Source organism: Choloepus didactylus, chromosome 4, assembly GCF_015220235.1.
Source record: "Choloepus didactylus isolate mChoDid1 chromosome 4, mChoDid1.pri, whole genome shotgun sequence".
Taxonomy (NCBI): Eukaryota; Metazoa; Chordata; class Mammalia; order Pilosa; family Megalonychidae; genus Choloepus; species Choloepus didactylus.
The window spans coordinates 165,444,282-165,460,794 of record NC_051310.1 but is presented as its reverse complement, the minus strand read 5'-3'; the positions used below and the strand labels follow the sequence as shown (position 1 = coordinate 165,460,794).

Below are 16,513 nucleotides of genomic sequence, written 5' to 3'. Positions count from 1 at the left end.
GATGTTGAGCTTTTTTGGGTGGGGTGGGGTGAGAGGTGGGATTCTCTAAGTGCTTAGTACAGATTATTTGAGACATCGTACTTTGGAACTATTAGTATGTTATTGGGCTAGAATGCCTCTCCATTATTTCAGCTATCTGTGCATGCAGAATCAGTGTGACAGAAGGTGCATGAATATTTTCATCAATGTAAAAGCCCTGACCTTTCCAGCTTGTACTTTTATAAGTAGTTCGCATGTAATCCATTCATTTGCTTTTATGATGCTGGCTGAATAATTTTTTTATTAACACTTTTATAAAGATGCAGTGGTTTAATTTTTATAACATTGAAAGAGTATCAGTTATTGACTGTATGTTGAAAGAATATCGGTTATTGAAATAATAATCACCTTCACATTTGCGATTTGTAAATATGAAGCACCACTTAACTGTTAGTATTAAATGTTTAGAAACCATAGGCACTTATAGTTTGAATTGTGAATAACAAAACTGAGACTGCACCTTTAAAGTATTTTGAGTATATACTGTTAGTACATTTTTATTATGATTATGTTAAGCTATAACAGTTAACTGCCAACAGCTTGCATTGCCAACTGCTGATTTTTTTTCTTTTAATAATATGCTGCATGTAGACAAAGATGACCTCTCCCCAACTGCTGAGGTTTGGGATGTAGACCAGGGACTAATAAGTAAACTGAAGGAACAGTACAAGAAGGAACGAAAGGGGAAGAAAGGGGTGAAGAGTAAGTGCAGATCTGGCTGTTATTATGTGTTTTTGTTTACCAATATTGAGAAAAAAAACCTTTAATTTTGTTTTGTTTTTTTTTGTAATTTTGTTTTATTTATAAAGGGGGCAACTAACTTTAAACTTTGTCTGTTGTATAATTGAAATTCATTTTAATATAATTTAGGATGTATTATTACCCAAGAATCATTTTAAATACAGTGGTAGGGATGAAGGAAAGTTTTGAAGTTTTTTTTTAAGCTTTAAAAAGTCTACCAAATTTAAAGAATATTAGTCTTGAAATTAAAAAAATTAGAATTTTGCTCAAAAGGGAGGGAGTATAAATTTCTTCTTTTTTTAAATTTAAGCACATAGGACATTATAACTATAACCAATGTGTATGTATATGTGTGTATATATACATATATCCAGGTTACATTTCTTAGTTTGGGGATCCTGAAGTATAGTGTATAGGAAAGTCCTTCCCATAGTTTCTGCTTTCTGGCCTTTAATCCAACCAAAAACAACAGTAGTAACAAAAAAATCTCTTGGGTAGTATTTTCTTGCCTCCTCTGGTGGAGGCAGGAACCCACAGGAAGAAATAGTTGTAGTAGGTTTGTTCAGTCGTTACCAGGGTATCTTTTGATGCCTGGGTGTGCTTTTTACTGTGTTGTAATCCATGTACTGTAAAGATATAAATGTAGCTGTAGCATCTCTCAAAGAAGCAATTCTTTTCCATTTTGTGACTCAAACTTAAAAGCAGCCACGTGAAAAACACCTTGAGATGTATGAGTATTAAATGGAGAAACTTGAAACTTAATTTTGGGAAACTTTATTTTGAGTTGACCATTGACTCCTAATTGTGTTTTTTTTTCTTCTTTTACTATTTCAGGGAAAAAATAGTGGGTGACAGAGGGAGATGCATTTAGACATTATTTAATATTCCTTTCTCAACCACAAAGGCATTAGTTTATAAAATGACAGTTGTAGTAGAAAGGGATGTGAGTTTTTCTTCAATAAAGCATTTTTTTTTTGAGTGTTTTTATTTTATTTTGGAGGCTAAGTTGCGTTTTGGGGATTTTAATTGTTAGGCAATTTTCTTTTATAACTTTATGCTAGCTTGTGTTATTGCATGAAAATAAAAAGATAAACTATTCTAAGATATTTCAGTCTTAACAATGTATTGCTTATTGTATTTAAAGCCATTTAGTGCTGGGCTGGGGCTGTGTTCAGCTCTAACATTACTTATAATTCATGCATGTTCAGTATAAAAGTAGTTTTGCATGACTGACAATTTTAACAGGCACAATGACATTAGAATTTTAGGGTTTAGGTCTTTTATTTTTAAGAAATGAAGTCATTTATTTTAATATTGGGTTATTTTATGTATGTTTTTCTTAGGCTGACTTACCTGCTGAAGTCCATTAGAAAATGGTAGATAATGTTTGTTTCTAATTTAAAATTGAAATACCATTTTAAAATTTTTCTTTCAATAGGATCATAGTATATACACTGTTTTATAATTGTTTTCTTGGCTAATAGTTCATTGAAAACATCATTTCATATCAACAAATATTCCTCTGTATTTATTTTTCTTTTTTTTCTTTCTTTCTTTCTCTCTCTCTCTCTCTCTCTTTTTTTTTTTTTAACTAAGCAACTCTGTTAGAGAATCCAACGTGGAAAAAAAGTAAAAGGGTGCTCCTGTGATTCAGTCAAGATCCTGGGGACCCCAGAGCCATGACTTTGGGCTCTACTGTTTCTAGTGTATTTTATTATCTAGATGTGTACTGTGCTATATTAGGCCAGCCCCCTTTAGTTTTAAATTGTATCAATTTTTTTCAAAACAAAATAAGTCATAAAAGTTACACATGCTTGTTTTTCAGATGATGTACAAAGAATATAGCAATTACCTGCAGACCTACCACTTAAGAGATTTAACTACATTTTGGTATTTGGTATATATCAATCACAACTTTTTCTAAAAGGCTTTATATACTTAAATCTCCTTTTCATTTTTCAACGAGAATATCATTGTCTTAGTTTCTCTGGGCTGCTATAACAGTGCCATAGACTGGTTGGCTTAAATAACAGAAATGTGTCATCTCAGTTCTGGAGGCGAGAAGACGGAAATCAGGGTGTTGTCAGGGACATGTTAACCTCGGAAGTCTGTAGGTTGTAGTGGTGGCTTGCAGCAGTCTGTGACAAAACTCAGCCTCTGCTTCTATCACATGGCTGTATCTCTATCGGTCTTCTGATTTGCCCAAATTTCCTTTCCATCCAAGGACACTAGTCATATTGGATGAAGGCCCACCTGATCCAGTTTGGCCTCATCTTAACTAATAACATTTTCAAAGGTCCAGTTTACAAATAACTTCACATTCACAGGACCAGAGGTTAGGACTTGAACCTGTCTTTTGGGGGGGATACAGTTACCTCCATAGTGATCATCATATTGTTTTGTAACTCATTGTTAATTATTTAATATTTTATGATCATCTAAAATGCTGTACTTTTAATGGTTACATAGTATTTAGTTTTGTGAATGTATGTAAGTCCATTGGTAAACCTTTAGATGTTTCTAACTTCTCATATTTTTGTAGACATCGCTGTCTTTAAGGTTACCTATATAAATAGAAAAAAGGATGAGGTTTAACAGCAAAGTGTCTTAAAAGGATGATTAGGAAATAAATTATGTTTCTTTTTACACCTTCTTTATGAAGTTAGGTTTAAGAATATTTCTTGCTATTGAATGCAGAGTTCATTATAAGTCTCTGAATCCCTGGGATGAAGAGAAAATTTAAAGAAATAGAAACTTTTTCTCTTTTTGGATCATAACTTCTAATGGTCTTAATTTAGTAGATCATTATATTAATACTAAGAAATTATTTTACATGAAAAGATAATTCTTGAATTTTCTTAGTGTTCTTAGCTATTTTCCAATCTTTGTTGGTTTTCATTCTGATATTTTGTGATTGTGATTTGTACTTTTTTATTTCTTTTTTTTCCTTTATTTCAATATGTGAATAAATCATACATATGGGATCATAGCAATAAGTTTCTACAGATTTTTTTCTTTCCAGCTTCTTAGAGGGGAGAAAATTATTTGCTAACTTTACCATATGGAATCAGCAGATGCAATCCACTCTAGATGTATTTTTTTTTTCCCTGTTTGAAGAGAAAGAGAAAAGTGGCAAGACTTTTTAAAAAGTCACCTAGGATTTAACTTTTTTTTTTTTTTTTTTTTTGCTTACAAGACATATACTTTTTTTTAATTCATTTTTATTGAGATAATATTCACATACCATGCAGTCATACAAAGCGTACATTCAGTTGTTCACAGTACCATTATATAGTTGTGCGCTTATCACCAAAATTAATTTTTGAACATTTTCATTACTACACACAAAAATAGTAAGAATAGAAATTAAAGTGAAAAAGAACAATTAAAGTAAAAAAGAACACTGGGTTTTGTTTATTTGTTTGTTTTTTGCCCCCATTTTTCTACTCATCCATCCATGCACTGGACAGAGGGGAGTGTGGTCCATATGGCTTTTCCAATTACACTGTCACCTCTCATACGCTACATTTTTATACAGTCATCTTCAAGATTCATGGGTTCTGGGTTGTAGTTTGATAGTTTCAGGTATTTACTGCTAGCTATTCCAATTCATTAGAACCTAAAAAGGGTTGTCTATATTGTGCATAAGAGTGCCCACCAGAGTGACCTTTCGGCTCCTTTTGGAATTTCTCTGCCACTGAAGCTTATTTCATTTCCTTTCACATCCCCCTTTTGGTCAAGAAGATGTTCTCCGTCCCATGATGCCGGGTCTAGATTCCTCCCCGGGAGTCATATTCCACGTTGCCAGGGAGATTCACTCCCGTGGGTGTCAGATCCCACGTAGAGCGGAGGGCAGTGATTTCACCTGCCAAGTTGGCTTAGCTAGAGAGAGGGGGCCACATCTGAGCAACAAAGAGGCATTCGGAAGGAGGCTCTTAGGCACAATTATAGGCAGGCCTAGCCTCTCCTTTGCAGCAGCAGTCTTGCCAAGGGCGAGTCCCGTGATAGAGAGCTCTGCCCATCAAACCACGAGTCCTCTATGTCTGTGAGCACATCTGTAACCATCAAGGTGGGGAAGCCCAACACCCCTGCATTCTCCACCAGCTCCTCAAGGGGGCTCTGCATATTTTTTCATTTTTTTAAAATTATACATTAACTCTTTTTTAAAAAAATTAACTATATAAAAAAATTTAAAAAAAAACAATAAAAAAACATGTCAAACAAACCATAACATAACAAGGGAGTAAGAAAAAGACAACTAACCTAAATAACTACTTTAATTCCAACATGTTCCTACTCTACCCCATGAAAATAACCTAATAGAGCAACATTTCTGTGAACTTGTTCCTGCCATACCCATTAGAAATTAATGAACCATAGTCATTCCTGAGAATTCCCGGAACATTAAATTTACCCACAATAGCTTATCTGTTCTTAATGGGTTATCGTTCCCTCTTCATTAATTGCTCTCTATTTGCTAGTTCCCCACATTCTACCTTATAAACTATTTGTTTTGCATTTTTCAATGTCCACATTAGTGGTAGCATATAATATTTCTCTTTTTGTGCCTGGCTTATTTCGCTCAGCATTACGTCTTTCAAGGTTTATCCATGTTGTCGTATGTTTCACAACGTCGTTCCTTCTTACTGCCACGTAGTATTCCATCGTGTGTATATACTACATTTTATTTATCCACTCATCTGTTGAAGGACATTTGGGTTGTTTCCATGTCTTGGCAATTGTGAATAATGCTGCTAGGAACGTTGGCGTGCAGATATCTGTTCGTGTCACTGCTTTCCGATCTTCCAATATATACCGAGAAGTGCTGTCACTGGATTGAAGGGTAACTCTATATCTAGTTTTCTAAGGAACTGCCAGACTGACTTCCAGAGTGGCTGAACCATTATACAGTCCCACCAACAATGAATAAGAATTCCACTTTCTCCACATCCTCTCCAGCATTTGTAGTTTCCTGTTTGTTTAATGGCAGCCATTCTAATTCGTGTGAGGTGGTATCTCATTGTGGTCTTAATTTGCATCTCTCTAATCGCTAGTGAAGCTCAACATTTTTTCATGTGTTTCTTGGCCATTTGTGTTTCTTCTTCAGAGAACTGTCTTTTCATATCTTTTGCCCATTTTATAATTGGGCTGTCTGTGCTATTGTCATTGAGTTGTAGGATTTCTTTTTATATGCAAGATGTCAGTCTTTTGTCAGATAAATGGTTTCCAAAACTTTTTCCCATTGAGTTGGCTACGTCTTCACCTTTTTTTGACAAATTCCTTTGAGGTACAGAAACTTGTAAGTTTGAGGAGTTCCCATTTATCTATTTTTTCTTTTGTTGCTTGTGCTTTGGGTGTAAGGTCTAGGAAGTGGCCGCCTAATACAAGGTCTTGAAGATGTTTCCCTACATTATCTTCTAGGAGTTTTATGGTACTGTCTTTTATTTTGAGATCTTTGATCCACTTTCAGTTAATTTTTGTGTAGGGTGTAAGATAAGGGTCCTCTTTCATTCTTTTGGATATGGATATCCAACTCTCTCAGCCCCATTTGTTGAAAAGACTGTTATGTCCCAGTACAGTGGCTTTGGGGGCCTTATCAAAGATCAGTTGACCATAGATATGTGGGTCTATCTCCAAATTCTCAATTCGATTCCGTTGATCAATATGTCTATCTTTGTGCCAGTACCATGCTGTTTTTACAACTGTGGCTTTATAATAAGCTTCAAAGTCAGGGAGGGTGAGTCCTCCCACTTCGTTTTCTTTTTTAAAGTGTTTTTTTAGCAATTCAGGGCATCTTCCCTTTCCAAATAAATTTGATAACTAGCCTTTCCAAGTCAGCAAAGTAGGTTATTGGAATTTTGATTGGGATTGCATTGAATCTGTAGATGAGTTTGGGTAGATTAGCCATCTTAATATTTAGCCTTCCTATCCATGAACATGGAATATTTTTCCATCTTTTAAGGTCCCTTTCTATTTCTTTTAGTAGAGTTATGTAGTTTTCTTTGTATAGGTCTTTTACATCTTTGGTTAAGTTTATTCCTAGGTACTTGATTTTTTTAGTTGCTATTGAAAATGGTATCTTTTTCTTGAGCGTGTCTTCACTTTGTTCCTTTCTAGCATATAGAAACATTACTGACTTATATGCGTTAATCTTCTATCCCACTACTTTGCTAAATTTGTTTATTAGCTCTAGTAGCTGTATTGTCGATTTCTCAGGGTTTTCCAGGTATAAGATCATATCATCTGCAAATAATGACAGTTTTACTTCTTCCTTTCCAATTTGGATGCCTTTTATTTCTTTGTCTTGCTGGCTGCCCTGGCTAGCATTTCTAGCACAATGTTGAATAACAGTGGTGACAGCGGGCATCCTTGTCTCATTCCTGATCTTAGAGGGAAGGCTTTCAGTCTCTCACCATTAAGTACTATCCTGGCTGTGGGTTTTTTCATATATGTTCTTTATCATATTGAAGTTTCCTTCAATTCCTGCCTTTTGAAGTGTTTTTATCAAAAAGGGATGTTGTATTTTGTCAAATGCTTTTTCAGCATCTGTTGAGATGATCATTTGATTTTTCTCTTTTGATTTGTTAATGTGTTGTAATACATTGATTGATTTTCTTATGTTGAACCATCCTTGCATGCCTGGAATGAACCCCACTTGGTCATGGTGTATGATTTTTTTAATGTGTCTTTGGATTTGATTTGCGGTATTTTGTTGAGAATTTTTGCATCTGTATTCATTAGGGAGATAGGCCTGTAGTTTTCGTTTTTTGTAACATCTTTGCCTGGTGTTGGTATTAGATTGATGTTAGCTTCATGAAATGTGTTAGGTAGTGTTCCATTTTCTTTCATGTTTTGAAAGAGTTTAGGTAAGTCTGGTGTCAGTTCTTTTTGGAAAGTTTGGTAGAATTCCCCTGTGAAGCCATCTGGCCCTGGGCGTTTCTTTGTGGGAAGCTTTTTTATGACTGATTGGATCTCTTTGCTAGTGATTGGTTGGTTGAGGTCCTCCATTTCTTCTCTGGTCAGTCTAGGTTGTTTATTTGTTTCCAGGAAATTGTCCATTTCCTCTACATTATCCAGTTTGTTGCCATACAGTTGTTCATAGTATCCTCTTATAATTTTTTAAATTTCTTCAGGATCTGCAGTAATGTCACCTTTTTCATTCATTATTTTGTTTATATGGGTCTTCTCTCTTTTTGATTTTGTCAGTCTAGCTAGGGGCTTGTCAATCTTGATCTTCTCGGAGAACCAACTTTTGGTGATATTTATCCTCTCTATTGTTTTTTTGTTCTCTGTGTCATTTATTTCTTCTTTAATCGTTGTTTCTTTTACTTGGTTTAGGATTGGTTTGTTGTTCATTTTCTAGCTTCTTCAGTTGCTCCATTAGTTCTTTGATTTTAGGTCTTTCTTCCTTTTTAATGTATGCCCTTAGTGCTATAAATTTCTCCCTCAGTACTGCTTTTGCTGCATCCTATAGTTTTTGATATGTTGTGTTCTCATTTTCATTCGTCTCTGTATATTTAGCAATTTCTCTTGCTATTTCTTTAACCCACTGGTTGTTTAGGAGCGTGTTGTTTAGCCTCCAGGTATTTATGAATATTCTAAGTCTCTGATGGTTATTGACTTCTAATTGTATTCCATTGTGGTCAGAGAATGTGCTTTGAATAATTTCAAGTTTCGTAAATTTATCGAGTCTAATTTTATATCCCAGCATATGATCTATTCTGGAGAAAGTTCTGTGAGCACTAGAGAAGAATGTGGATCCTGGTGATCTGGGATGTAGTGTTCTATATATGTCTGTTAAATCCAATTCATTTATCAGATTGTTTAGGTTTTCAGTTTCCTTATTGGTCTTCTGTCTGGTTTATCTATCTATAGGAGAGAGTGATATGTTGACGTCTCCCACAGTTATTGTGGAAACATCAATTGCTTCCTTCAGTTTTGCCAGTGTTTCTCTCATGTATTTTGTGGCACCTTGATTGGGTTATTTCTTCTTGTTGAATTGCCTCTTTTATTAGTGTGTAGTGGCCTTCTTTGTCTCTCATAACATCCTTGCATTTAAAGTCTATTTTATCTGAGATTAATATTGCTACTCCTGCTTTCTTTTTGCTGTAGCATGCATGAAGTATTTTTTTCCATCCTTTCACTTTCAATTTCTTTGTGTCCCTGTGTCTAAGATGAGTCTCTTGTATGCAGCATATTGATGGTTTATTTTTTTTTTAATCCATTCTGCCAATCTGTATGTTTTAAGTGGGGAGTTTAATCCATTTACATTCAATGTTATTAATGGGAAGGCATTTCTTGAATCAGCCATCTTATCCTTTGGTTTATGTTTGTCAGATATATTTTTTCCCTCTCTCTCTTAATGTCCATTGATGTACCTATACTGAATCTCTTTAGTACTGAACCTTTCCCCATATCTCTCTCTCCTTTCTTTATTTCTTTGTTGGTAGGGCTCTCTTTAGTATCTCAAGTAGAGCAGGTCTTTTGTTAGCAAATTCTCTCAGCATTTGTTTGTTTGTGAAAAATTTAAGCTCTCTCTCAAATTTGAAGATCATCTTTGCTGGATAAAGAATTCTTGGTTGGCATTTTTCTCTTTCAGAATTTTAAATATGTCATGCCACTGCCTTCTCGCCTCCATGGTGGCTGTTGAGTAGTCACTACTTAGTCTTACGTTGTTTCCTTTGTATGTGGTGAATTGCTTCTCTCTTGCTGCTTTCAGAACTTGCTCCTTCTCTTCAGTATTTGACAGTCTGATCAGAATATGTCTTGGAGTGGGTTTATTTGGGTTTATTCTATTTGGAGTTCACTGGGCATTTATGATTTGTGTATTTATGTTGTTTAGAAGATTTGGGAAGTTTTCCCCAACAATTTCTTTGAATACTATTCCTAGACCTTTACCCTTCTCTTCCCCATCTGGAACACCAGTGAGTCTTATTTTTGCACGTTTTGTATTATCCATATCCCTGAGGTCCATTTCAATTTTTTCCCCCATTCTTTCTTTTGTTCTTTCATTTTCCATTCTGTCGTCCTCGAGGCCACTGATTTCGCTGTTCAGCTTCCTCTAGTCTTGTACTACGAGTATCTAGAATCTTTTTAATTTGGTCGACAGTTTCTTTTATTTCCATGAGATCTTCTGCTTTTTACTGACTTGCAATTTCTTCTTTATGCTCTTCTAGGGTCTTCTTCATGTCCCTTATATCCTCTGCCATGCTTTCATTGTTTGTCTTTAGTTCTTTGATTAATTGCTCCAAGTACTGTCTCTCCTCTGATCTTTTGATTTGGGTGTTTGTGTTATCCATATCATCTGGTTTTTTCATATGCTTTAAAATTTTCTGTTGTTTTTGGCCTCTTGGCATTTGCTTAACTTGATAGGGTTCTTTTAGGATATATAGCCGGGTTCAAACACTTATCTCCAATTTGTCAGATCTACAGCTTTGTGGAGTACACTTTCTCTAACTAACTAGCAGGTGGCGTCTGGGAGCCATCTATTCCCCTCACGCCAGTTCTCCCCAACTTTGTCTTTGTGGTGAGTGGGGGTGTGAGTCTTGTGGGGTCCAATTGGTGCACCAAGTTTGCATGTGTAGTTGGTGCTGCCCGACCTGAAAGTGGGGCATGTGTCTGAGCAATTAGGGAGGGAGGGCGGCTTCAATAATCAAAAATCCCAGGTGTTCCTGGAGATTTAAAGCTGTTGCAATAGTCTAATCCTTCAGTCTCACCATAGTTCGTCTCTGCTGCTGACCCACAAGTCCTTGGTTTTGGCTTATGGTCCCTAGGACTTACGAGTGAGTCCCTCTTCCAAGCTGTGCCCTCTTAGGGCCTCTGCTGAGGGAGGACTGTGCTGTGTCACAGGTGAGCGCTGTCCCCCAAGGGAAGTTCTGGGCCCCAGGGCCGTGTAGGGGCGTTGCCAGTCTGCTGAAAGGATGGCTGAATGGGGTGTGTTAATGTCTCTCTTTTTACACAGCTCTGCCTTCCCTGCTCTGGGACAATTAGCTGGGGTTATGTGAAAGGCTATTGTCCATGCCCTCCAGGAAGGTGTCTGTAAGGGGATGCCCCCCTTTTCTTGGGGAGTTGTGGTGTTTAGTGGATTTTCTCAGCCACTAGACTTATTGCTTTGTTTCTCAGAGCTATATTAGCTCTGCTCTTGCCTGGGCCCAAATTGGAAGTCTAATGAGCTTCTTTGAGTAATTGTTTTAGAAAAAGAGAAAAAAGAGAGAGAGAAAAGAGAGAGAGAGAGAAGGGCCCTCTTTGCAGATCTAATGGGCTATTGAAATGCTAAGAGACAAGGAGATTAGGACCATTAAGGAACAATCAAGAAAGCAGAGAAGTGGGCTTTTCAGACAAGGGACCTGGCCCTCTGGGTTTGCATATGAGCCTGATTCTGTTTGAGCCCTGCCCTTCCGTTTTATGTTCACCTGAACTCCAGAAAGTCTGTTTTTATTTTTGGTGTTTTTGCTGTTTTTGCTAGCCCTATCTCCTCTCTGCTGAGTTGACTGCTCCCGGATTCTCTGGTGTCTGGTGTCAGTCTTTCTGTGTTTGCAGTTTCGATCAGCGGTCTGAGTTTTCAGTGAGAGCCGCAACTGCAGTTCTCCCTCCTTGTTCCCAGCACAGATGGCCCCCCCTCCAATGGGACTGGGACTTGCAGGGAGGGGCGCGGGTCCCCTGGCTGGGAAAACTTACAGATTTTGCTCATCTCAGCTGTTCCGTGCATTCCTGAGTGTTGTATGAAGTATGCCCACAGTCAGATTGCTCTGTGGTGTCTGGTCCATGCAGTTCCTGGCTTTCTACCTAGTGTCCTGGAGGAGTAACTAAATCTTACACCTCACCACTCTGCCATCTTTCCCCACCTCCAGGATTTAACTCTTAAATGGGAAATCAAGCAGTACACTAAAGTTACCTGTCGTCTTGCTGGTTCACTTTGCCCTGTCCTTTCCCATCTGGGGCGAGAGAAAATGGCTTAAAAGTGACACCCTTGCCTTGGATTGTTAAAACTGTTCAGTAGTTCTTTCTTGCTCAGTGAGAGATATTTAATAAATTCGCTTAATCTATTAATACTGCTAAAAGTCAAGACCATAAAACTAGAGAGAGGTCTCAGGCTTCAGTGGGTTAAGCTTTTTTTTTTTTCCTTTTAACTTATTTTGTCATAATTTCAGAATTAAAGAAAAGTATGGAGAATTTCATATAGTTTTCATCCAGGTTCTCCAAATGTTAATGTTTTACCATATTTGTTTTATCCTTTTCGCTCTCTAAATATATACATTTATTTTTTGAACACTTCAGAAAACTTAGCAAGTTGCAGACAGATTGTTCCTTAAATACTTCAGTTTTGTTCCCTAATCACAAATACATCCTCTTAACATTACCCAATACATTGATCAAAATTGGGAAAGTAACCTTGATATGATAGCATTATCTAACCTAAGAGAATTTTCTTTCATTTTTTCTTTAATAATTTCTAAGCTTTCTGTAATTTATGGTGGGGGCAGTGAGAGGAGGTTCTAAATTAATCTTTGGTTAAAACTTCGTCCAGTAGGATTTATATAGCTTTGTAAGGGAAGACCTTTACCTTTTCAAGTATTTTTCTTTTACTGTAAATTAAACATGAGCTTTCCTGGATAATTTTCTAATTTTAATTTTTAAAATTTCAAATTAGTATTTGTCATTTGCTATTCCAGATCCAAGATAGCAAATTGTCACCAGGAACTGGTGCTTTGTGAAGTGTAACTTCAGTCTATATCAATCTATATGTTAGAATTTTAATACATTTAAGAAGAAATATTTTCTTCTTTAGCAGTAACCTGCAGTAGGTTTTTTTTTAAAAATTCAATTTTATTGAGATATAGTCACATATCATACAGTCATCCAAAGTTTACGATCAATTGTTCACAGTACCATCATATAGTTGTGCATTCATTGCCCCAATCTGTTTTTTGAACATTTTTCTTGTGCCAGAAAAAGTAAAAATAAGAATAAAAAAATAAAAGTAATAAAGAACACCCAAATCACCGCCCCCACCCTGTTTTTCATTTAGTTTTTTGTCCCCATTTTTCTGCTCATCCATCCATCATACACTGGATAAAGGGAGTATGATCCACAAGGTTTTCACAATCACACTGTCACCCCTTGTAAGCTACATTGGTATACAATCGTCTTCAGGAGTCAGGGCTACTGTGTTGCAGTTTGATAGTCTCAGGTATTTACTTATAGCTATTCCAATGCATTAAAACCTAAAAAGGGTAATCTATATAGTACATAAGAATGCCCACCAGAGTGACCTCTTGACTCCATTTGGAATCTCTCAGCCACTGAAACTCTTATTTCATTTCGCATTCCCGTTTTGGTCAAGAAGATGTTCTCAATCCCTCAATGCCGGGTCCAGACTCATTCCTGGTAGTTACATCCCATGTTGCCAGGGAGATTTATATCACTCTGAGTCAGATCCCATGAAGGGGGGCGGAGGGGGCAGTGAGTTCACTCGCCGAGTTGGCTTATCTAAAGAGGGCCACATCTGAGCCACAAAGAGGTACTCAGGGAACCGTTAGGTACAATCATAAGCAAGTTTAGCCTCTCCTTTGCAGTAACAAGTTTCATAAGGGCAAGTCCCGAGATAAAGGGCTTGGCACATCAAACTGCCAGTCCTCAGTGTTTGTGAGAACATCAGCAACAATCCAGATGAAGGAGCCCAACACCTCAGCATTTCCCCGCAGCTCCTTGCGGGGCCCTCCATATATATTTTTATTCTCTGTCCAAATTACTTTGGGATGTGTCACTGCAGTAGGCTTTTTAAAACACGTTGGCATGCACACTAAAATATACATGACGATTAAGCTGTTCCCGTGTAGGAAATAATGTAAATTCAAAAGAACCCATAAAATGGTAGTATATTCTCTCTCTCGCTTCAAATCAAAGGCCAAAACAAAATTGCTTCATAGCAAAGGGATATTATTTTCAGCCTAGGGATGTGGGTGTCCAGCTTTGATTTCACACTTTTAAAACAGATAATTCAGTTCTTCAGCTAAGTTTTCTTTTCTTTTCTTTTCTTTTTTCTTTTCTTTTTCTTTTCTGTTCTGTTCAGTTCCCTCTCCCTCTCCCTCTCCCTCTCCCCTCCCCCTCCCTCTCTCCAGTAACAGTAGTAGCTAGTCCATAGTTTGTTTTACACATGGTATAATTATTTTCATTGTGCTATTATCCATTTAGAGGATTGTGCATTTGTATAAGAGTTGGTGGTCACAGTTAAGAGGTAGTTAGGTTGTGTTTTATAAGTCATAAAAAAAGTTTTCTTGCACTTAGAATTAGAAATTGTATTTGTTTTTCTGTAGATTCCAGTAGTAATTGATGATCAGTTTTTATTTAATTAGTTAATGCCTAATGGATCTTCAAACATGCCCTGAATATTGGTATTAATATTATGTATCTATAACATTAATAACATTGCAGTTTTCCCATTATTGCTAATCAGATTTTATAGTTTTTAAATTTGAAATTGCATTTTGTTGCACTCATTATTTTGGAGAGTTTTAGAAAGAAAATGAAGGTGTGTTTAATTTGCAGTTGAGAAATGCTCTACAAAATAGATACTAAATATGACTGATTTCTAGTTGTGAAATCTTTAATTTTTTAGCATCTTTTGAGAAACTGGGATTAGAGAGAGCAGTTCCATCTTTCACTCAACTTTTCACTGTGCCACAGAGACTTATTTTGGTTGTACAATGCCAAAAAAATGTTAATTATATAATTTGGGAACATACTCTGTTTGAACAATGATTTTCATGTTGTGTCCTACTTTTCATTCCTTCCGTGTCTCACAGTGCATGTACAGGAAGAGTTTGACTTCACAATATCTGTAGTGACATATTTTTTCTCAGTTCTTTATTAAGTTTGACAGCTATCATATGAAATTATTTACAAGATAATATGTAAAAAAAAAAAGTTAAATTTTATAGTATAGCAAGTATAAGAGTAAACAGGAAGTGAACAGTGGCTTCCCAGAGGTGGTGGAACTGGAGTGGAAGAATGGCTAGAATTTGGATGGGCCAAGGTGTTTTATGTATGTAGGAGATAACCTCACCTTTCTGAGGCCAGAACAGATATGGCAAACTTATGGTTAAATCGACATTTGGTGAACATTGAGGAAAATGTAAAGAAACTGCCTTCAACTGGAGAATAAAGGGATTTGTATTTTAAAGCGTTGAGAGATAAGATTGGGTAGGAAAAACAGAATTAGGTCTGAAGCACATATAAGCTTAAGTACAAGATTTAAGTCAGCCTTGATGCGAAGAGTATTGAAGTGCCAGATTTAGTTTCTAGAAAGGGGGTGATATTGTAAATGTGATACGTCGAAAAATTAATTTGACTTTAATATTCAAATTTTATTTAAGCCAAATGGAGCTTGTAGATAGAAAAACCGATTAGAATTCTCTTGCAGTAGTCCATAAGAATGAAAGCCTTGTTTAGAATGAAGTTAGTGAGGAGAAATAGATGAATCTGAAGAGTACTTTGAAGGATGATTTTTTTTTTTAACTTTTTTTCCCGTAAGTTTACAAGTTGAAGAATTGTTAAAATGTGGTTGCAGAATTTTAAGCATAGACATAAAGCAATGGTGGAGATATTCATAGAAGGGAAAGTTATAAAGGAGAGCTAACTTGTGATGTTTTTTTTTTTTTTTCATGTTGAATTTAACTGATGGTTGGACATCAGTTGGCAGTGTTTTTTAATAGTGCATTAGTTTACATTCACTTCATTGTCACAGGAAAAATCCTCAGATAATATCAAGTTTCTCCATTAAATTGTGTTAGAAAATTCAAACTACATGAATGAACATACTGTATACTTGCATCCAGAAGTAAATGTATAGGATTCCACCTGTTTGCATAGTCTTATCATCTCATTGAATAGCATTCTGATAGATATATGAAGTACAATTTCTGTAGAGCCACTCATACTCAAATAGTGATAGTGAATTTAATAAGTATATGGCAGTCTAGTCCATTAATGTTGACATCAGTGAGTATATGGTCATAATGTTTTACCTTGGATTTGCCTCTTGCTTGTCTATATTCATTATAAAGCATTTTTTTCATCTCAAATTATTTTTTCTGACATTCTGAATTTTCTGTCAAATACATTCATAAAAGTACTGCCATTTCTGAACTTTAAAGTTAAGATGAAGAGATCCCATAATAACTGCAGAAACTTTTGAGTTTAGTTTAAGTTGGCCTGAATTATCCAGGCAACAGCTGAAAATTCTTCCCTTAAATTTATGCGTATGAGAGAGAGCTCATGGGTCAAGGAAGTTTTTCAAATTTGGGGGAAGTGTAAAAACATTTTGAGTGAAATTGGAGTTGATTTATTAACAAATTTGTAATAATGTGGCAGAAAAAAATTCATACAAACACCAGGGAAAGTTAATTGTTTGTTGCACCCTGATCAAAATCATTTGTACTTTTTCTTTGTCAACTTTTTAAAACAATGAATTAAGTTGAAGAGCCCATATTTTATTTTTAACCTTAAACACCAAAACTTTTCTTTATTGTAGTATACCTTCTTTGTATGTGAGCGTCCAGAACTTTTGTTAACAGAAGAATCAATTGTTTATATATAATATAAACAGTACTCTAAAATAGTGGATATCTTAAATGTTTAAACTCTTTTAATGTTTTGCGGGGGAGTGGTATGGAAAGGTGATATTATCTTTAATTATCTGATATTTTTATAACTATGATTTCTGTAAAATAGT

The 16,513-nt window shown here is 35.9% G+C and overlaps 1 protein-coding gene across 1 annotated transcript in view; it reads left to right on the top strand.

Moving 5' to 3' along the window:
• The window catches only part of STRN3 (striatin 3), a 150,871-nt gene that overhangs the window by 106,120 nt on the left and 28,238 nt on the right, over positions 1-16,513 (top strand). Inside the window, 1 exon segment of the mRNA XM_037834746.1 lies at positions 631-741. Coding sequence (XP_037690674.1) covers positions 631-741 — 111 coding nt within the window.